General features: G+C 33.8%; 1 protein-coding gene across 1 annotated transcript; it reads right to left on the minus strand.

Moving 5' to 3' along the window:
- Positions 1-453: 453 nt before the first annotated feature.
- On the minus strand, positions 454-14,594 carry LOC121967548 (DNA gyrase subunit B, chloroplastic/mitochondrial-like). The gene is made up of 21 exons (XM_042517851.1): positions 14,296-14,594; positions 14,084-14,204; positions 13,427-13,507; positions 13,207-13,320; positions 12,609-12,665; positions 10,717-10,818; positions 8,047-8,197; positions 7,852-7,928; positions 6,672-6,776; positions 5,936-6,006; positions 5,559-5,700; positions 4,556-4,657; positions 4,279-4,407; positions 4,042-4,156; positions 2,851-2,918; positions 2,060-2,173; positions 1,862-1,978; positions 1,703-1,756; positions 1,530-1,635; positions 1,032-1,162; positions 454-919 (listed from the first exon to the last, which is right to left on the minus strand). The coding sequence occupies exons 1-21, from the start codon at positions 14,466-14,468 to the stop codon at positions 851-853; spliced, it is 2,199 nt and encodes a 732-aa protein (XP_042373785.1). The 5' UTR covers positions 14,469-14,594; the 3' UTR covers positions 454-850.
- Between the last annotated feature and the right edge of the window lie 9,130 nt (positions 14,595-23,724).

Raw genomic sequence — 23,724 nt, forward strand, 5'->3', positions numbered from 1 at the left:
CAACTTAAGTATGCTGTATCAATTTTGATCAAAGCTATAATAATATTAGGAAAAGCAAATACCATTTGTCTTTTATTAGTAACTAAAATAGATGAAGCCCTATATTTATATATATATATCTATATATAAATATATATAGAGAGAGAGAACTTTGTCTGAAAATGCTCCATGCTGGAGCAACTTAAGTATGCTGTATCAATTTTGATCAAAGCTAAAATAATATTAGAAAAAGCAAATACCATTTGTCTTTTAATACTAACTAAAATAGATGAAGTCCTCTTAGTTATTGCCTGGTGCAATAGATCATAGCTCTATCGGCAATAAAAGAGAAAGGAGCAGCCCAAGAGTGGCAAGACGGGAAAAGGTGGCTCTAGCTAGAGTATATTAGAAGAGGAAGGAGCTGCACAAGGGTCAACAAAAGAGGTGGCTCAATTGGGGAAAAGGCAACAATCATTGGAAGCGAAGCAAAGATGGACTACGTTATAATCTTAGTCATAGATCATCACTCTTGAACTTGTGCTTACAATGATTCCAATTCATGGTTCGATCGACCTGGTCTAAATTTAAAAACATTGTAAGAACCAAAAGAAGTGTCAATATGATGAACTTCATCCATTTTTTTTTTTTAAATGCTGATCCTAGTGCCTATAATGAGAACAAATGAAGAGAAAAATAGAACAATTTACCAAGAACATACTGATCCTACCTAGAGTATTCTGCCTATAAATCAGTATTCAATCTCTGGTTGCTGTCTTCCCAGTAAGAACATCACTTAAGAAGCCAACTGAACAACTAGATCATAGAAATAGCAGTCGCCTTCAGGCTACACATAAGTCAATCTGAATCATCCTCAGATGTCAAGATGCTCCAAATTTATCGACCTTGCAGCGTTCTGTATCAGTTCCTTCCTATAATCAACCTGAAAAATAACGGTAACAAGTTGGGGTCTCAAGGAACAAAATCATGGGTCTACTAATTTTTTTTTATTATAATTAAAACCAACAAAAGAAAGCAACATCCTTGTCACTTACTCGAGCACCCATGAGTGAGGAGAACACAACATTAGCTTCGGCAGCATCTTCCACTGTCAGCTGCTTCAGTAGCCTCGTCTCTGGATCTAGTGTAGTTTCCCAGAGTTGTGCCGGCATCATCTCTCCCAATCCTTTTTTTGAAAACGCACAGTTAGGATCGAGTAAAGGGGGAAATATAATGTATTCCACATGCTAGCAACATCAGCAGATGAATGCAGCCAACAAGGATAATGAAAAACAGTGGCACTAGCTTAGTATTAAGTGTCCTGCTAACAAAGAAAGGGAAGGGTCGGACAATTTAGCATGCTACTCAGAACAAGCATGAAACTCATGGCCCAGAAAAGATGCAGATGCTGGCCAGAAGAATTTGTGAATTTAAGCTCGATGGTTATTGGATGGAAATAAGTATGATGAAATTCAAATTAGAGAGAAATAATTTGCAAGTTTTAAGTACATTTAGACACTTATATTTGTTATGCTTGTGTGCTCAACATTTACCTTTGAATCTTTGGATATTGTAGGAAGCATTGGAAGGGAAGGAATTCTTTAGGAGTTTAAGCTCTGCGTCATTGTAGCAATAGTGTGCATGTTTTCCACGCTCGACCTGGTATTTGTTTGTAGGTAATGTAGGACTAAAAAAAATTCATGATCATTCAAAGAGACGAGAGTACCTTGTAGAGTGGAGGGACGCCCACATAGATGTAACCTTCATCAAAGAGTGCTTTCTGCATACCAATTTCCAGTACTCGTAAAACTAAGAACATCCAAAACTCAAAATTCATAAAAAAAGGAACATTTAGTTCCCTACTAATAGGTTTCTACCCAAGCACCTGGTATCTATAGAAAAATGTTAGGAGGAGTGTTCGTATATGAGCGCCATCCACATCCGCATCAGTCAGAATGATAATCTTATGATATCTAAGACCATCTTTCTTAAAATCCTCTCCCTGTATGATGAAATATTCGTATCAATGAGAGCATACATAAAGCTGAAAAATATGCAGGGTACCCAAGTTTGTAAATGCAACCTTCACTCCAAGCCCAAGCCCAAGAATAAGATTTTGAATTTCTTCATTCTTGTATATAGCTGCTTCATCCTTTCTCTCAATATTCAGGATTTTACCTCGCAAGGGCAAAATAGCCTACAATAACAGTTCAAAGAAATTCAATTCTCACTGTATTATAATCTACATATATAGGCGATAAATAGGAAAGATGACCGGTTACCATGTGTAATGTGGAAGACTGAGAGGTTATTCCCTCACTAACTAAACATTAGTCCTATATATTAATACCAACGTAGTCAAGTCCTTCTGTTAATGACAAAGCGTTTGGTGCTCCAATCCACTAATTGTTGCAAAGTAGAAATAGACAATTATTGCAATAGCAGAAACTAGATGATCATTAATTAGTGACAGAAAGGTAATGGGCAGAAAGATGTTCATTAACCTCAAATAACTCAAATACTAACTAACAAATTTCATGATCTGGGTTGGTGACAAGTCTTTGGTGACAAAAGATGATTGAGTGAAAAATCATTCAAAAAGAAGAAACAGTGGCAAAATACGGGACTTCAAAAATGATCTTGATCATCCAATATTAGAACTGCAAAGGGTAAATACTATTACTCCAATTGCACGATCCAAAAGTGAAAATGTAGGAAGTATTCCTACATCAGTGGATAAGAACAAAGAGCAACGTTATCTTATGAATTTTGTCAGCAAGCTAAGAAACAAACACAGCAGAGCAAAGAGCAACACTGAATAATTCTACCATCTTTTGCTAATTTGAAAGCTGACGGATGAAATTGACACTTCACCTGGAACCTCCGGTCACGACCTTGCTTTGCGCTGCCGCCAGCCGAATCGCCTTCAACTATGAAGATCTCTAAAAATTTTGGAAGAAAAAAAAAGATCAACAAAAGGAGATTGCAAGTCAATGTATAAAATAAAACTTACTGGAAAAACAGAACAAATGTAATGGCAGGAATTAAATCCAATCAAAAAATAGAGTAATTGGAAAGAAAAAAAAATACTAAAAAATGTTGACTCTAGAGCAATTATTGTTGTTTTGTTTATCTTAGTTTCACTACAACTATGCACTTATACTTCAAGAGAAAGATACGATCTAGATATCCTTCTCTAACAGAACATGTTGACGCATGACTTCAATAGAAAAGCCGACCATTATATGGGCATCTCATAGCAAGAATCATATTACAATGCTTATAAGTCATACCAGATGATCCAAAAAGTTTATCCAAGGTTTCATTTCTCATGCTTATGCTTCCAATTTTTTTCTTTTTGGGGAAACTCACAGAAGCTAGTTTCTGATAAATCAAGTAAAATTTATAGTTTTTTGCTTGATGGTTCTCATTATCAACTAAAGGAGATAACAACAATAATAATAATGTCATAGAAAATTTTAATAAAAGGCCTTGCATAATAGTTTGTGAGCTGAACAATGAAAACTGATATAAATTGTGTCTCATTAATTTTCATACACATGTTTAAGGCAAGGCTGGACTGGTAAATTATTCAATTTTTTAGGCCTTAGGCTTCTCTTAAATTGCATTTGAAACTAGGATTAACATTTGGCATTAATCATTGTGATAGCAACATTTCTGGACATGAGGCACAAAATGACATGCAAGTAGTATAAACCGCACTAACAGTGAGTTTAGTGCTCAGATGAGCCAGGAAGATTCTCATGTTTCTAGTGGACTGGACTATCCTCAACACCAATACTTTCACTAATACTAAGATTCTTATTATAGAAAGTTTCTAGTGGACTATCCTCAACTCCAATACTTTCACTAATACTAAGATTCTTATTATAGAAAGTTTCTAGTGGACTATCCTCAACTCCAATACTTTCACTAATACTAATTAGTCATACCATCAATTCTTTTAATTATCAAACATTAACATTATAAATAACAACTCATGAACAACAATAAAACATTTACATGTAAAAAAATATCATTAAATGTGATGAAATATTAAGTTACCAGATTCTTCAGGATTAGTAGCTGAACAATCAGCTAATTTTCCAGGAAGGGAAGAAGATTTCAACACACTTTTTGCCCTGACCAATTCTCTAGCTCTTTTTGCTGCCATTGCTGCCTAAATTATGTAATTTTAATATTACGTTAATGATTTACACAAAAGCATATAGGAAACGATAGCATGAATCCAACATATGACCTTTTTTAATTTAACAAGCATAAAGGAAATAGCTTCTTAACCTTCAAAGCGTTCAGAGCTTTAGACAAAATCGAGTCGAGAACATCTGGATGCAACTCTAGGTACTCGGTAAGATTCTCTTGAACACACTGTTCAACAACTCTTCGTACATCAGGATTCCCAAGCCTTGTCTGCCTCGTAAGAATACAAGATATCATGTTCACAAGAATAAGCATAAGCTAATCACAAATTTTCCTCTTGCAAATCAAGTAATAGAAAAAACTCATGAAGAATTTTTAACAGCTTTTCAGAACATATTGAGTCACATAATACATTTACCTTTGTTTGTCCTTCAAATTCTGGATTTGGAACCTTTACAGAGATAATGCATGTTAATCCTTCCCTTACGTGTTCTCCACTTAAGTTAATAATATCCTTATCCTGCCAAAAACCTCTTCAATGAGTCAATACAAAGAAAAATTAACAAAAGATTCGCATGTAAATTGACAAGTTCCGATCAGTATCATCTAAAATTAAATCATATAAAATACAGGTGAAAGAAATGATTAGCCTCTCAACTAACAGGCACTAACAAGTGGATTTTGTAGAGAAAATCTACCATTAGATTGTCTTTTCTAAATGGAAACAAATAAAAAGAATATATAATATATAACTCAGATTGGCCTCCTGGAGAGATATGGCATCAAATAATTCAGCAAGAAGGTTCAGAATTACACAGTAAAAATACCCCCCAAAAAATCTATGTTTGTGATAGACTCACATATAGCAAAGTCACTAAACAAAGGACAACCCAGTGCATGAAGCTCCCGCCATGCGGGGTCCCGGGAAAGGATCCATTGTACGCAGCCTTACCTTGCTTTTTGCAAAAGGCTGTTTCCAGGATTCGAACCCGTGACCTTTTGGTCACAAAGCAGACACTAAATTCAAAAATAAAAAGGAACTGCAGAAAGTGAGATCATTCATGACTGAGTACAGCTAGAGATTATGAGCTCCTTAGGTAACAAGAAAATTGAAAATAAACTTCCACCGCTAGTTGGAACTTAATTAACTATTGTATCTGTCAAAAAATACTGTGACTTGTATGAACTTTGAAGGTTTGAATCTGTAGAATGAATCAAAGGAAATTCTTGATCTGAAAAATAAATAATGATTTCCGTTTGTCATGAAGAACAAAGGACCCCTCATAACAGTATTCATACATATATAAATAATTGGTACAGAGTCGTTTGAAAACAGCCTTTTTCAATTCCCTGCAATGTGTCATTTTTTCATAAGAAACAGGAATTTTGGCAACATATAATAATCATTGGTTATTTAATACCTTGGTAAGCTTAGACTTCTTTCCCAGGTTGTTCATAGTTCTTGTTAATGAAGCTTTCAACCCATCTATATGGGTTCCACCATCAATTGTGCGGATGCTGTTAGCATAACCAAGAATTGTATCGCTATACGAATCAGCACACCTGTTTGAGGCAATTAAAATTCAACTGACATCCTTCTTTATGCTTAGAATAAGAACATTATATCATATTCTACTAATGAAACAAAGAGCCAATGATATAATTGGAAAGGGTTAAGAGCAGCCATAATCAAGATAATGAAGCGCAAACAGATGTTTGACATGTCGGTGGCATATGAAAGGAGTTAGATGACACAGATTGACAACTTGTTTATAAATACAACAAAAAAGTACATTACCACTGAAGTGCTACATCAACTGTAATTCCAGCAGTTTCTTCTTTAAAAGCAACAGTGTCATGAATAGGTTTCTGGATAATCATAAATTAATCAGCATCAGTGATAATTGACTATGAGGAATAAATACATAAGATGCATGAATCAACAAAAATATTATATGTTTATCCTCTTTGCCATAAGTAGAAGGCAAGATCCAAATCTTACAAAAGACAACAAATACTGTAGGTAACTTTGTCAAGCTCAAAAACAATATCCACAAAAGTAAGAGAAGTTATAATTCCACTTGCAAAGTTTGGATAGTAAATATAGTTTGGCTGACAATCATCATCTCCTGAGTAACTGTATTGAGACGATCTTTACAGACCTCTACATAGGCCTGCAAAATTTCCAAATCTGCCACATACATGACACAGCACCACAAACAGTCTTCCTGCCAACTGTCAGCTTCTTTCCCAATTAATCATAAAACTCACAGTTATCTGTCCTAGATTTCTTTGGAGTATTTTATTCACTTGCAAGGAATGGAGCTTTATTTATTTGAAGGAATTGAAAATATTCAGATATTAGAAATTTGGAGTGACACCAAAGAATAGCAGATTCAGTTAAACCCAATGTATCGCTCTTCACTACTAAGCTAAAGGGAATTCTAAAATAAGACAACCCATGCTATTAACTCACTACCAGTGCATCAGAGATTAATCTGAACTTTTTACCTCAAAATGTAATGTGTACAAACCTTGTCAGTGTTTAGCCATTCGACATATTCCACCAAGCCACCTGCATAGGAATATTCATTGAACTGTTCATTTGAGTCGCTCTCCTTTTTCAATGTAATTCGAAGCTGCCAGGAAAGACAAAATGAAAAATGGCATGTGAGCGTTACATTATGTATAAATACATAAGATTCAGTAAAATCAGGTGCACAGATCTAATTGTTTTTGATATACAACATTCATTTAGAATGGCACTTTCATGGTGTCATATATTGTCCCCACGAAATGGGCCTATTTGAGTATGACAGCACATTGAAGTCATTTAATCAAATATGCATATGGCTTTCTAGTAGCTGCAAAGCATAGAGTAGCAAGAATAGGTAACTAAGGATTAAAATGCATCTACATCTTATTAGTACAATGATGCAGTCAGTGCATCACCTAAAACCAATTTAGATTATGCATAGACTTAATCATGATTTGTCTTATAGATATATATGCTTTGTATTGCAAGGGAACTTAGAAGTTAACAAGGATTCAAATGCATCTACATCTTATTAGAACAATGATACTGTCAATGCATCACCTAAAACTAATTTAGATTCTTGGCATATAAACTTCATCATGATTTGTCTTAGAGATATATGTGGATCTATGTACTGCAAGTGAACTTAGATGCCTTTAGGTGAGTAAGCAAATGAATCGCAAGAAAAACCCTAAGCCAAGATCAACTCATTACATTGTTTGATAATGAAGAACCCGGGATCTCTATGTACTAAAGCTTTACACGGGACTTGATTGAAATTGGAAATTACAATGTCATTTCACATGGGAATACAACATGGACACTTTCATACAAAACCAGCTACAAAGCTAACTGTTTTCACATAGAACCTTGTTGTGGTGGACTAGTATCAAAAGTGTGAATAAGGTGTCCGCCAGATTGGATATTAAAAAGAACTGCCAGTGCCCAAAAGCAAATCCAAACACTCATTTCATCCACATGTATAGCACATAGATTGTGTGTGCACACAGAGAGAAAGAGAGACATCTAAAACTATTATTGGTTAAGATTGAAACAACAAAGTCTGGCTACAAAAATAACTTTCCCAATGTTCTTAAAGGCTCTTCCAACTCCTTTCCAATGATGACTAGCTCAAATGTAACCAAATGCAGTTCAAAAAATGGGAAAGTACTGCATACCCTAGGGTTTAAGAAAGCAAGTTCCCGGATTCGTCCAGCGATTGTATTGAAATCAAAGTCCTTGGAAGTGGTGAATACTGCAAACCAAAGGTAAAAAGTTTGTCCAATTTACTACATAAAAATAAGTGGTGTGAAAATAGCAGCATTAAATTATCACATTCCCATCTCTAGAATGGAAAAGGGAAAGAAGCATACCATCGCTATCAGGCCAAAACCGTATAGACGTCCCCGTCTGAGTACTTGATTCTGCTGGCAGTGGATGACATGTTAAAATAGTAACTGGCTTCCCACGAGCATATTTTTGCTGGCATTCCTTTCCATCACGCCATACTGTAATCTCAAGTGCCTGCTCCAAACCACAAAATTCAGAGCCAAAAATAGAAAGAAGTTCTTTCAACATAAACAAAAACACCAAGTTATGACACAAAATACAGCAAAGAAGCAAAGAAAGTAAGCAATGTAGAATGTACAAATGACATGATGTGCACGCAAGCAAAAAGATGCAATCTACAAAATCTTAGGCAGAGTTTGGTTTGCATTTTCCATTTCCATTTTCATTTTCACTTTTTTGAGAAAAGGGAAAACATTGTTTGGTTGGTATTTTCCACATCCATTTTCTAGAAAAGAAAATACATTCTATAGGAAAATAGAGAAGGTCTAAAAGTCATTTTCTAAGAAAAGGGAAAATGCACGTTTTCCATAAAATGACCTTTAGATTTTAAGCATTAAAGAAATAAAAAATAATTTAATTGATGAGTATCACTAATGATGTAAAACAACGTTTAAAATCTCAACCAGTGTCGAGGTTTCGATACAGTTATCATGTCATGCTGATATAGTTTCAGTTTTTTTTAATTTTAAATATAAATGTATATTAATTTTATTAATATTTGATTATTAAATATGCTTTACATTTTGAGATGTTGAATTTATATTTCAATATTATCTCATAAGATAATGCCTATTAAATTTTAATAAAAAATATTTTATAAAATAAGTAATTCTCAAAATTCAAAACTAAATTTAAAATTATACAATCATTTGAAAAACTAAAATTAATTATAAAATTATTTGAAAATTTAAAATTATTTTTGTAATGTATTTTAAATTTTATTTTAAAAAAAATATTTGAAATATTTAAGAATTATATTTTTTAAAAAAATTTTAGATTATTTTAAATTTATAGTTATTTTAAAATTATCTAAAAATTTAAATTATTTTATAAAGTATTTATTAATTTTTAAAATCATTTTAAAAATTACAATAATTTTTTATATTTATAACTATTATTAATAATAATTTATTTATTAAAAAATAAAAAATTAATTCTTACCAAAAATTTTTAAAAAAATAATCGCTGTGGTTGTGACCCACGGAAGTCGTTGTGGCACTGTGGCCCCTCGTAAGGTTTTAGGAATATATAAAATTTTATTATAATTTTTTATAATTTTAAATAAATTTTTATATATTTTAATAGAATAATTCGATTAGGATTTTAAGAAATAGGTTTGTCTATCTATTTAAGTTAAGTTAGGGGTTGATTGAATCTATTAAAAATAATAATAGCATAGTTAAAAGATAAATAAATAAATAAAATTTATTATATATTTTTAGAAATAAATATATAATTCATTAGATAATTTTATTAGGGTTTAATTAAGCATCTTTGGATTATCCCTATCATAGCTAGAAGTTGATTGAGATAATAAACCTAAGTTCAATTTTAATTTTGAAAAAAAAAAATGTCACTACATCGCGACCTCTAGTGTGGCAGCTGAGGTCACACAACCCCTCTGGCACTACCACAAGGGTGGTGTCAAGCCTCCGCAGTTGCCATTGGGCTGTCGGATCGTGTCGATGACGGTTGGAACGAAATGTTTCACCTGTTTTAACCAGATCGGCACTATATTTCAATCCTTGATGTAAAATCTACAAACTTACAAAGAACTCAATGGAGTGATAAAATCACAGTAGCTGTACATGGTGATGGATACAAAAGAAAAGGTTCATGTTGGAATCTATGAATCCTCACAGTCAAAAGATGTACACTAATGTGAGAGATGGTTGAAATAAAATCAACTAGTTTACAACTAAGGGTGGGAAAAAATACTAAAATTTCGATATACCGCACATACCGTACCGAAATATACCAAACCATACCGATTTAACGCTATACCGAACCTAAATTTTCAATATCAGTATAAGATTTATATCGAAATTTTTTATATGTCATACCAATACCAAAATTTAACTATATATGGTATGAAATTTATATACAAAATCAGTATGGATTTTTGTTATACCGATTTTGGTACAGCATACGGTATAGGGTTTAAATTTCGGTATACCTTACAGAACCACCCCTATTTACAAGGGACGACTATCAAATGCCTCGATAAATAAGCTTCACAAACTATCAGAAGTAAAATTTAGCATTCATAGCTGAACATTCAAAGTATATTGATATGCTCAGAGTCCAAATTTATAGTAGCAAATAGGTATTTGCACCAAAAAAACGTACAACAACAAAATATGAGCTGCAAAGTAGTTTGAATCAAACTCACACCATATTGTCAGCCATGCAGCTTCTCATATACACAACTCAATAAAAAAAAGACAGTACCTTGAGACCAATTACAGAAATAGGAAAAACGTAAACCTATTTCATAGAAATTGTAGGCATTAGTTCTGCAAGCTGTATCACAGGTTGTAGCAAAGAAGTGGGAAAATGCAGGATTAATAAAACATGTGCATATAGTTTGTCAAGTTATCGTACCTCACATAATCATTAATTGCCCAACCAAAAATTGCAAGATATTAGTTATAGCACAAACCAAAAAAAATCAAAATGAAAAATGTGCATACCTCAGATAAAGCATTGACAACAGACAAACCAACACCGTGCAATCCACCAGAAACACTATAACCACTACTTGAACCACCAAATTTGCCCCCTGCATGTAAGACCTACAAATTTGTGGAATCAAAGCATTAGGATTCTAGATAAATAATAAACATGAAAATTGACCATGCAATAAAACACAAAGTATCAATGTGTGGTCGATCAAGCACAACACCATTTCAAGCAATTTCAAGGTAAGGCAAAGATTTGAGTAGAGTAGACTGAAACATCAAATATATCAGTTCTACAATATGTTACCACACATTTAAGTATATTGGTTAAGTGAAATGATGTGAAATTACAAGCATAAAGTTAAGCTCTCATAACAGAAGAAAGCACTCCACCACCCAAGTTAAGAGACTTCTTGATAATATATAACACACAGACACAATTAAGGGTCATAATATCAACTAGAAATGTGTGAGCGCACACACATGCACACTCACGCACGCGCGCACACACACAGATTACATGTTTACATTCTACTATTGCAAAACCTCCTCATGGAACTAGAATGCACGCTTAGGCAACAACTAACAACTAAGGTCACATCATTGCAGATTCTCTTGGAAAAAATAACAGACACACAAACACATACACAGATTACATGTTCACATTCTGCTATTGTAGAACCTCCTCATGGCACTAGAATGAACACTTAGGAAACGACTAACAACTAAGGTTGCATCATTGCAGATTATCTCTTGGGAAAAAAATAGAAGTCTCTGCCATAGCTGTCAAATCAGTATAGGAACTGATAACAAAATCAGTATCAATATCCGATAGGATGATCAAAAAATTTGATTATACAAGATCATATGAATGGTTAATTGGAATGACTAAAAAAATCTTAAAATATATAATATGAGACTACAGGAGGTATGTAAAAAACCTTAAAACGAATGCACATTTGGACAAATTAGCAGCATCCACCATAGTTGTAAAAGTCAGTATAGGTATCAATATTGGGATAGGATGATCAAAAATGTCAATTAATGGTTGCATTGGATCAGAATAATGATGAGATGTGACTATAAAAATAAACAACAACAACACCAACCAAGCCTTATCCCACTAGGTAGGTCAGCTATATGGGGTTATAAAAGGTAAAGAAAAACCTTGAAATGCATATTTGTATCATTAAACACCATATATCAAAAATGCATAAGATCAAAGGAGGTTACTATGTTCTCTCCCAACCCATAATACTCTCGCAATCACAATGAATGATAGAGATAGGTATGGCATTGGTTCTAGTGAGTGGTATATCACTTGTAGTGGTATGTTAAATCATGAGTTGTGGTGATGTCAAGCAATTCAAGCAAGCAGCAACATTTCTCACCCACACTCCCCGCCCTAAATACAAGTCAGCAAAAATTCACAAGCTAGGATCAAGAAGATGTCTACTACATAAGCTGAGTTTTCCAAAATAAATCTGATTTTGCCAAATGTTAACTAATTCCAACTATTTTTAGTGAATCCTAACTCATTTCAAGACAATTCCACAGATATTTCTCAGCCAATCTTCATTAGATGTCTAATATTAAAGAAAGACTGGATCTGCAGATCCAGTCTACATGGGTAAGAAGTGATTTTGACAACCATGGTCTCCAGATTGACAATAAACATCTTAAGTACTAGCTGCTTAAGGGCAGCTGTATGTTCATAAGGTTGTTGGTGTAACTTTAAGTTATGTCTCAAGGCCTAACACAACCCTCAACCATTTACATCCACTTTTGGGGCCATTATTGGTGGTATGGATAGATATTAACAGAAACCTACTAAAAATGAAATATTTTATGCATGATATGTCAGTTGTGTCTCACTCAAGGAAAAGAGTGCATAAGAAGCATACCGTCAAAACAGTCTCTAATGAGGACTTCTTTGTGGCAGGATGTACATCCGTAGGAATCTACAAGGCATATAAGATTTTTATTTAGGAACAATAACTAACATTTGTAAGAAAGTATTTGATGCAAAATAATAATATGTACAACAATACATTTCAATTCATGTTGTCCTCAACCTTGGACATAAATCTACAGGGATAATTAAATTTCAATATGTATTTAGAAAAGAAAAAAAAAAGGAAGTGGTCCCTTATACTTGAACTCCCTTCTTCAATCCCTTTTGTACCCAAAACTAACAGACATACACTAGCACTTCGAGTGAGCACTCAGAATTCATCTTGGTCATGTGTACAACTTTTTAGAAAGTGTTCAATACTTAGATCCACACCTTTTATGTAATAGTTTTATCATACAGAATTATCATTTCTATTAGTGCTCATATCATCGACCAATGAAGTTGCATCGTATTTCTTATACTTTTTAGTTTAATGAAGTTTAGAACATGTGAGAAACAATACACAAAATTGTGATACTAGTTCTACAGAGAGTTAGATTCGATTGTCATCAGTCATCCTAAGTTGAAACTTGGAAAAAGTTCCATACCCCTCTGCCATTATCCTTGATGCTCACAGAATTATCCTCGTGCAAAATTACATCAATTTTTGATGCATATCCTGCTTGTGCTTCATCAATAGAGTTGTCTAGTATTTCATATACCTACAAAGGAAGAAAATGAACAAAAAAAGGTAAGAAAAAGAAACAAAAAATGCTGGATATCAGCTGTGACACCACGGAAATGGCAAATCATGTATATCTGAAATACCAAATGATGCAAGCCACGGGGTCCTGTGCTCCCAATATACATTCCAGGTCTCTTCCTGACTGGATCAAGACCTTCTAAAACCTGGAAAAATGCAGCATATTCACATCTTCACAAAGTACATCATGAATGGACTATTAATATCCAAACGTCAATCAGGCATCCTTTTATGGGAGTAATTACATATGTGAACAACTTTCATTTGGAAAGATAAAATAAGAAAGAACATGGATATGAACATGTTCAAAAGTGATTGTTTCATTATACGTTGAGACAAGTTGAATTCGTTAGAGTAGCTGAGTAGGTTTAAGCTTCAGTGTGAGACTAAAATACATTCAACAAAACATATAAAAAAATAGCATAAATGATTTGGGGATCCCTAATGATAGCCTTGCATGGACAACCCCAAATAGTTAGAACAACCGTGATGATGATGATGATTATGATGATGAACCTTGTTATCCAAATGGAAGTCGAACTGCACCTTGTTATCCGAACCAAGTCTATCATTTCCGCAAAAAAAAAAAAAATGCTAAAGAATACCAAAGTTTATATCCTTCATTCTGCTTAGAATTTGAATATCTTCGAACGTCATATAACATAACAAAAGCAGCCCCTTTTCATATTAGCAAGAAGCCCCCGCAGAAGAGTAGGAACCACCTGAATCTGCTCAGAACCGTAGTTTTGATTGGCTTTCTCCTGGAGCGCCTCCGAAGCCAAGCTCGACGATTTGAACGCCCGCACTGCCACGCCATTAATCGGAGGCCGGAAGCCAAAAGTTCTGGGGGAAAAAAACACGAAAACACACAGGGTCACGTTTTGGCCTAAATGCCCGACCAAGAGAAGGAAGAGTAACAAGGAAAAGGCAAGACCTCGGTCGGAAGAATAAGCGGGGGCTGTGACAGGGGCTGAGGGAGGAGGAGAATGAGAAAGAGGAAGGTGCGGGATAGCGGAAGGAGCAGGAGGAGGATGAGCAAGAGGAGAAGAAGCGACGTGCGAAGAGGATGCGGATATTGAGAGACGGTGACGACCTCAAAAGCGCCATGGACGGTCGGAGACTGTGGCTGTGGTGCGGTGGAGGGATGAAGTAGGAAGTAGCGTTGTCTATGAGTTTACCATTCCCTCCTCTTATTATTCTCAAAGCGAGGGATCACAATCACAACCCTAATCTACGGCAATCGCCTTTTCCAATTTTCTCTCTCTCTCTTTCTATTTTTTAATTTTGCTAGAGGCGTCGCTTAAAAACTGTGTCAAATATTAATAATAATAAACTTTTAAATTTATTTTTAAAACAGTTTTAAAAATCTAAAATTCCAAATACTGATTATAAAATGTTCGTAGAAACAGATATTTTCATAAAAACAAAATTTTACTTAATATTATTTTACGTATTTTGATCATTATTAAATATAATTAATTTAATAATAATAATGTATTTAAATAGAAGGAGGCAAACAAATTTTTTAAAAATAATACAAATGAATATAAATATTTCGTAAATTTAAAATTGAAATATAAAAGTACAAATCACTTTAATAAAAGGATATAAAAGAGTAAATTACCGTAAACTTCATACATGCAAACTCAACTTCCTCTTTAATCATTATATAAGAAAAAATTTATTCTCACTCTCTTCATTTAAATTTTTCACTGCTTCAACTCCTTAATACACACTGATTTATTTAATTATCCTCATTTTTTTAGATAAAAAAATCTAAAATAAGGCATAATTCTTCGTAAATTTAGCACATTTAAACTATTGTCTAGTAGATTTTATATCAAATTGAGCATGACTCTTTTTTCATTTAACTAATCGATTGATATACTCAATTCTAGTTAAATGGTACTAAATTTAAGATAAATTATATCATTTTTATAGAACAAAATCCCTCATTAATTTTTATAGGTACAGAAAGTTTAAAATGAGATATAATTCATCCTAAATTTAGTATCATTTAACTAGAATTGAGTATATCAATTGATTAGTCAAGTGAAAAAAGAGTCGTGCCCAATTTGATAAAAAATATACTAAATTCTAATTTAGATGTATTGTATTTAAGAAAAATTATACCTCATTTTAAACTTTGTGTACCTAAAAAATAAGGGCAATTAGGTAAATCAGTATACATTAGGGAGTTGAAAGGGAGTCAAAGCAAAGAAAAGTTTACATGTAAGAAGTGGGAATAAATTTTTTCTAACATAGAGACTGAGGAGGAAGTTGAGTTTGCTATTAGAGATTTTATGACAATTTATAGTTAATAAAACACATAATGATAAATCATAGAAATTAAAAATCACAATTATTTAAATAAAATAAAAAAATTTACTGCATGTTTAATCTTTTCTTCAGTTGCTCACATATCGCTAGATGATTTTGAAATTGTTCATCTGCCATACCTCGTGTGTTTATTACGAAGAGTTGATGTGCTTAGATGAGTTGGTTAACTTTCATACAGTTATTATAATTCTTCAAATGTGCTACTGACTATTGTATACCTTATTCAATTCATTTATTAGATCTACTCTTTCTTTGTCTTTTTTCTTTGTTGCCTTCTGTCCTATTGAACGAGATTGGACTTCTCTATCATCCACATCAACAGTTGTGTTAGGATTTAAAGACTCAGTATGCGCACTTGATGATTTTAATATCCTTGCTTTCTTTTCAGACCGTCGCACTGAGGCATTAGGTCTACTCTTTCTTTGTCTTTCTTCTTTGTTGTCTTCTGTCTGTTGGTTGATCCTAGGAAGATCGTACCGGTTCCATTGTACAAAAAATCTGTACAAGTGTCGAACCTTTCCTAACAACCTATTGTGTTCTTTAGAAATTAAATTCGGAATCGCAAACGGAACTTAACATTATTGATTTCAAATTTAACTTCTATATTCTTAATTGTTTAGATTTGGATCGCAAACGATGCTTAACATTATTTATCCAAATCCACCTATGTTATAAATTCAATTAAATATTAATTTTCAAAATTGGCTTACAGGACTGCATGGCTGCATGGCGAGGCATTAGTCCTTCTTGGGTATGGGATCATCCACCACCGCCTAGACAAAGCCTTTTAAGGGAAACTAATATTTAATTTCCTTATATAACTCTAGGTTTAACCAAAAAGAACAATCGAATCACAAATTCGAAAAACAAAAAAAAAACACAAACTCGAATCACAAATTCGAAACTCTAGAATCATATGCCTCTTGTGTTTGGAATTAATACAAAGAAAAACTAGCATGATGCGGAAAATAATTACTAGTTATACCTTTCTTTATACTCAACGACCTCTTGATCTTCTACCGTATTCCTCTTCTTATCTCGGACATTGTGTAGGCAACGATCTACCGAGATGAGAACCACCCAAGCCCTTCTTCTTCCTCACCAAGTTTCAGCCACCAAATTCCTCCAAGGATGTAGAGGTTCGGCCACCACCACCAAGCTCCAAGGGATGCAATAAACAAAACTTCCTTTCTCTCCTTCTTCTCCAAGCAATATCCGGCCACCTTCCAAGCTCTAAAGGATGAAGAGTTTCGGCCAAAAAGGAGAAGGGAGAACTAGAAGGGTTAGCCACACCACCAAGGAAAAGAGGAGGAGAATAGAATAGAGTTATTAGCCATGAAGGCACCCCTACCCCCTCTTTTATAATCCTTGGTCTTGGCAAATAAGGAAAATTTAAATAAAAAACTTACTTATTACTTTGCCATGAAAAGGAAAATTTAATTAATTAAAACTTATTTCCTTTTCTTAAAACAATATGGTCGGCCACCTCATAATCCCAAACAAGGAAAGTTTTAACAAGAATTAAAACTTCCTAATTTGTTTCCGAAAATTTTAAAATAAAAATTTTTCTAATAATTTATCCCTTCATGGTTGGTTATAAAAGGAAATATATAAATTAAAATTTCTCTATTAAAACATGTGGATGATTTCCAAAAAGGAAAGTTATCTTTAAAATTAAAATCTCCTTACAATGTACAAATAAGGAAAGATATCAAATCTTTTGTAGAAACTTATAAAAATAAATATTTAATTTTAAACTCTCTTTTTAATTCATGAACATGGTTACAAAAAAAGAAAGTTTTATCAAAATTAAAATCTTCCTTTCAATCTATAAATAGAAAGATATCAAATCTTTTCTCAATCTTTTGTAGAAAGCTATAAAAGGAAAGATTTAAATTTTAAACTCTCTTTTAAAATCATGGAATCCACATAAGAAAAATTTTAAAAATAAAATCCTTTTAATTTTATTGTGGCCGGCCACCTAAGCTTGGGCTCAAGCTAGGGCCGGCCACCACTTGGTTCATCCAAGGATTAACTTGGTCAGCCCCTTGCTTGGGCTCCAAGCAAGGCTTGGCCGGCCACCTTAGGATGGGTATAAAAGTGTGTATAGGTGGGTATAATACTTTATATATAAGAGGCTACAATAGGGACCGAGAGGAGAAATTGATTTTGGTCTCCCGATGAAATTAAGCTTCCCGTGTTCGCCCCGAACACCCAACTTAATTTCATCAATAATAATTCATACCACTAAAGAATTATTATTGAACTACCGCACCAGTCTCAAATTATATTTTGGGCTCCTTCTTATTATGAGTGTGTTAATCTCCCTGTGTTTAAGATGTCGAATGTCAATTAATTAAATGAGTTACTGACAACTTACTTTAATTAATTTCTTAGTACAAGAGTAGTATTACTCAACCTTATCGGCATGTCGGACTAAGTCCACCTACAGGGTTTAACATGACAATCCTTATGAGCTCCTCTTGGGGACATTATCAACCTAGATTACTAGGACACAGTTTCCTTCTATAATCAACAACACACACTATAAGTAATATCATTTCCCAACTTATCAGGCATATTGATTTATCAAGCTAAATCTCACCCTTTGATAAGTCAAAGAAATAAATACTAAATATATGTGCTTGTTATTATATTAGGATTAAGAGCACACACTTCCATAATAACTAAGGTCTTGTTCTTTTATTAAGTCAGTATAAAAAGAACTTACCTTAAATGGTCCTACTCAATACACTTAGAGTGTACTAGTATAATTTATTAGTCAAGATAAACTAATACCTAATTATACTACGACTATTCCAATGGTTTGTTCCTTTCCATCTTAGTCGTGAGCTACTGTTTATAATTCATAAAGAACCGATAACATAATCTTCACACCATGTTATCTACAATATAAATTAATTGAACAACTATATTTAGCATATAAATGTAGATACTGACCAATATGATTCTTATTTCTAAGTAAATGTTTATACAAAAAGCAAGGCTTTTAGTATACATTCCAACACTGTCCTATTGAATGAGATTGGACTTCTCTATCATCCACATCAATAGTTGTGTTAGGATTTAAAGACACGGTATGCGCACTTGATTGAACGAGATTGGACTTCTCTATCATCCACATCAACAGTTGTGTTAGGATTTAAACATCAATAGTTGGGTTAGGATTTAAAGACTCAATATGCACACTTGATTGAATGAGATTGGACTTTTCTATCATCTACATCAACAGTCGTATTAGAATTTAAAGACTCAGTATGCGCACTTGATGATTTTAATATCCTTGCTTTCTTTTCAGCCCATAATTTAAAGACTCAGTATGCACACTTGATGATTTTAATATCCTTGCTTTCTTTTCAGCCCAGAATTTAAAGACTCAGTATGCGCACTTGATGATTTTAATATCCTTGCTTTCTTTTTAGCCCGTCGCACTAAGGATTGAGCAGTATATATCGGACTATCTTTCACAATCATTCACACATGTTCATATTGGGAAGTAGATTTAAAAGTACTATTGTATTCTTCATGAGCATGCACCATCAAATCCTCGTCACTCCATCTGTTTAGTCAATTATTGTATCATTTATTCTAAATTCCATTATATCTATTCATGATCTTTTTCATTGAAGCTCAATGTAATTTTGCTTTATCCACAGTTCTATTTTTAGCTCATCTCGATGTATTGTAGTATGTCACCGCTCATTTATAAAAAGACTCACTTTTTTGGACATTACTAACTACTGAATTTTCACTCATTGTGGCAAAAGACGAATACACTCGCCCCCAGGGCCCCCGCCAACCTGTCCTAGGGTCAACACGGAGGAGGTAAATCACGGGCGGCTACTAGCCTTTGGAATAATGACTAGCACATAAGGGAGACATTTATCTCGGCTTTGCCGAGATTTAAACCCTAGACCTCATGGTGGCAACACCTCATGCGCTAGCCACTAGACCGTCCCGAGGGGACTACTGAATCTTCACTCATGATTATGTAAGATGTTGCAAGGAGCTTATCATTTGCTATTCTCTACACTGTTCGCTTGCTATGATCTCCATCTGATTCGTTGCCCGTCTCGGTTGTTTGATCAAAAATAATATTATCAAGCCCTATATGAGATGAGAATGAAGGAAATTGTGAATCAGGGACTGCATGAGATATTTCTATACTTTTATCACTATCACTTGTATCAACACCAGCTTATCTCGATTTATTTAATTGAATCTTCGGTGATTGAAGCAGATTAATTCCATGAAATAGAGCTTATATGAAATTTTGGTTATTCTACCAATATTTCAAGGGATATGTATTAAATGGAGCTTAAGGGTCGCTACTTGAAAATTTTGGATACCTTTGGGAATTATGACAATGTTGTGGTGGGTATGAAAATAGTTGAAAATTTTGTGGATATTGTGTGGGAAATGGAAACGGAAGAGGTTGTAGATTAGGATGAACTCAAGAATTTTCTCTACTTTAATTTTCATGAATATTTAGAGAATTCAACAAATCTCTAAAATAATAATTGAAATTTCTATCCATTTATCTCCGAATTTTGGACACGTAGTGGTTTTTTTGGTGAAAAATAAATGAAAACAAAATGATGTATATATATATAAAAAAAAATGACTATCGTCCAACTTTCTAAAAATTGAATCGTTGGATCAAATTAATTATCAACGTCTGCATTCAAATGTTAAAAAAAAAATAATAGAACTATTGCAGCAACATGTGGGCCCTACCACCCACATGCATACGCTGCTGCAGCTCAAATTTATTTTTTAATTAAAACAAAGAGAAAGAAATCATCGGGCAAAACTCTATGCCCGGTGATTTCTAATACCCTTACTCCTATTCTCTTCAGTGAGGAATATTTGAGGTGAAGAGATATTTGGAGAAATATCCCTTTTCAAATATGTCTTAGGGTGTGTTTGGTTTAAGTTAGTACGCATAATCTTAGTTATATGATTATCAATTAATCACGTAACCTTGGTTTTGAGGAATGAAACATAACCTGATGTTATTTGGTTTAATTTAGGTAATACATAAAATCTTGTTTGTTTAGAGATTTAGTACATAACCTAGTGTGATATTTTATCATATTATCCTTGGTTTAATAATGATAATATTATTATTATTAGTGATATATATATATATATATATATATATATATATATATATATATATATATAATTGGATAACATTTTAATTTTTTATTATTATTTTAGAAAAATTTTAGGTAATTTTATTGGATTTTAGATTAAATTTATTTAATTTATCCCAACTATAGCTAGGAGTTCATCGATTTAATTTACTAAGATTTTAATTAAAATAAAAGTTTTAAAAAAATCTCTCATCTTCATCTTCCTCTAGATTTCGCCTGCTCCCGCTCCCCCCGCCCGCTCCCACTGCTCGCTCTCGTCGCCTGCCGCCGCCCCCTACTGCCTCATTCGACCGTCACGCCTTTGTACTTCGTTGCTGCGTGCGAACGAAGATTCGGCGGGACCTCCGACACCGCTTGCTGCCACCTCTGACTCTACCTCGCTGCCACCTCTGACTCTGCCTCATTGTCGATTTGGCACCGCCCAGCTCGACGACATTGCCTCGGCTAGCTCTGATCGTCACGCCTTTCACTACAAGAAAAACCCTCATAGACATCGGTTTTCCATCGCTGTTTATTACAAAATCGACCGATGTCTATGAAGGCGATGTAAAAGGTCTGCCATTTTAGACATCGGGTTATAACCGGTGTAGTATCACTTAACGACACCGGTTTTCTAATAGGTTATGAACCGGTGTAGTATCACTTAACGACACTGTTTCAACAACGGTGTAAAATTGATGTAATATATGTTAATAACACCAGTTTTGATAGCGGTTTACGACCGATGTAATATTAACAACACCAATTCCATCAACGATGTAAAACTAATGTAATATCAGTTAATGACACCGGTTTTGGCAGCGCTGGAAAACCGATGTAATATCAGTATTGTTTAACGACACCGATTCGATTTCTGAAACAGTGAAAAAACGATATTATACAACATTTTAATAGTACAAAATTTAGTTAATATTATTATACATCGGTGTATCTAAACACACCAAGTCAATATCCATGTAACCAACACATAAATATTATTCTTACAACATAAAAAGATAATAGATATTGTACACATCAAGTCCGTATCCACAAATTACACAAATATTCTTCTTGCAACATCAAAAGGTAATAACCCATCCACACAGAGATGATAACATCTACATGAGCCACAGGAAGCTCAATCTCTTCAACTTTCCCTTTTAGCACAGTTATAACTGTATAGATAAAATATGACAAATAAGTAAGATGAAACTTAGGAGTACAATCATCAAATATAGAATCACTGGTCACTATCAGAATATCCATTTGTTCGAACTATTTCTTTTGTCATGTCAGCCATTTGAGAGCATTCCACCTGCACATCAAATTTAACCCAATAACACCAATCAAATCAGGGGAATAATAAAAAATAAGAAGAAAAACTAATAGGTACATGAACGAATCCTTTTTGTTGTTTCGTGTTCCAAACAAATTATTGTATTAAAAAGCACTATGAAAGTAGGAACTAGCTAAGCTAGTTCATGGAAGGACACAAGAAGAAAAAAGGACACTTAAAACTCCACAGTCATACATTCTATACTTATGATTACTCTCTGTATATACTTTGTCAAACAACATGTTTGATCTAGTCACATAGAGGTCCAGAAATTCGCACAAAACAGGAAAGAAAATTATAATTGATTAGGGAAAAAACCCTTTCAAGATTTTCAAAGAACAGTTCTACATATCTAGAATTAGTTAGGGAATAACTGTCATTTTCCCATTACACGATAGCTTATTTCACAGATATGATATGATTTCCAACTATTGATGCACCTAACTCATTCCAGAGAAGGTAATTCAAAAAATGACTTACTGCATATACGTGTTTTGCCCCTGCTTTAGCACAAAACAGAGACAAAATTCCTGTTCCTGCACCCACATCAAGGACGACCTTGTTCTTGAATAGAAATGTATTCTGATAAATAACATTCTGATATGTTTTTATCCTAACAACATCCTTTAACATTTCCTGCAGGACAAAGAAAGTAAAGGGAATCCAGTGCATCAAAATTTAAAAAAAAACAAAGATAAATGATTTCAAAAGAGCATAAAAGAAAGCAAAAGGAAATAACAATAGACAATTAAAAGAGATGAAAATCCTACTATCATCCATGATGCCCAGAAATTTTTATATCAGTATGAATCAACTAAACAAATATACTAACCATTTGAGCATATAACAACAGACTAAGTATGCTTCTATGGCACAGACAAAGAAGTTCATGTCAAACAGATGCATCCCTTTCAACATTTAGTTAAGGCTGCTAAATATCCCAAAGAAATAATAGAACTTTTTTGTCAACAGTAACACTTAAATGTGCATAAACAATAAAAAAAAATCCGACACACAAAAAAGAAACTTGATAGTTCAAGGAATACATAAAACCAACTTAGCAACAGGAAATAACAACTCCTCAATCTAGCAAACAAAAATGATAAAATCAACTCAGGGTAATGTTTGAGGAAATTCATCAAACACATTGCATGCATCAATCAACTAAATTTGTCAACATTAGCCTTGGTCCAGAATTTTGTTTTCTGGATAAGAGCATCAGTTCTAACAACCACTGTTGTTGTAGCCTTGTTGGGACCGATGTGCCCGCTAGAGGGGGGGTGAATAGCGTCTCACCTCAAATCGATGGCTTCCAATGCACGTCGATGTAACGTGGTTCAGAGATGATGCTCCTACTCCACGGCTGTCCGTAAGGTGGACGATCCCTCAATCCGTCGGTGGATTAGTCCCCGGAAACTCCGGCTAGCTCAAACCGCTCCTTGTGGGTGGAGAAACCTCACCACAACTTCAACCAAGAACATTTGGACATAAGAGATCCTTGAGCACTTTGGTGACTACTAATTAGGCT

The sequence above is a fragment of the Zingiber officinale genome, chromosome 3B (assembly GCF_018446385.1).
Source record: "Zingiber officinale cultivar Zhangliang chromosome 3B, Zo_v1.1, whole genome shotgun sequence".
Classification (NCBI taxonomy): Eukaryota; Viridiplantae; Streptophyta; class Magnoliopsida; order Zingiberales; family Zingiberaceae; genus Zingiber; species Zingiber officinale.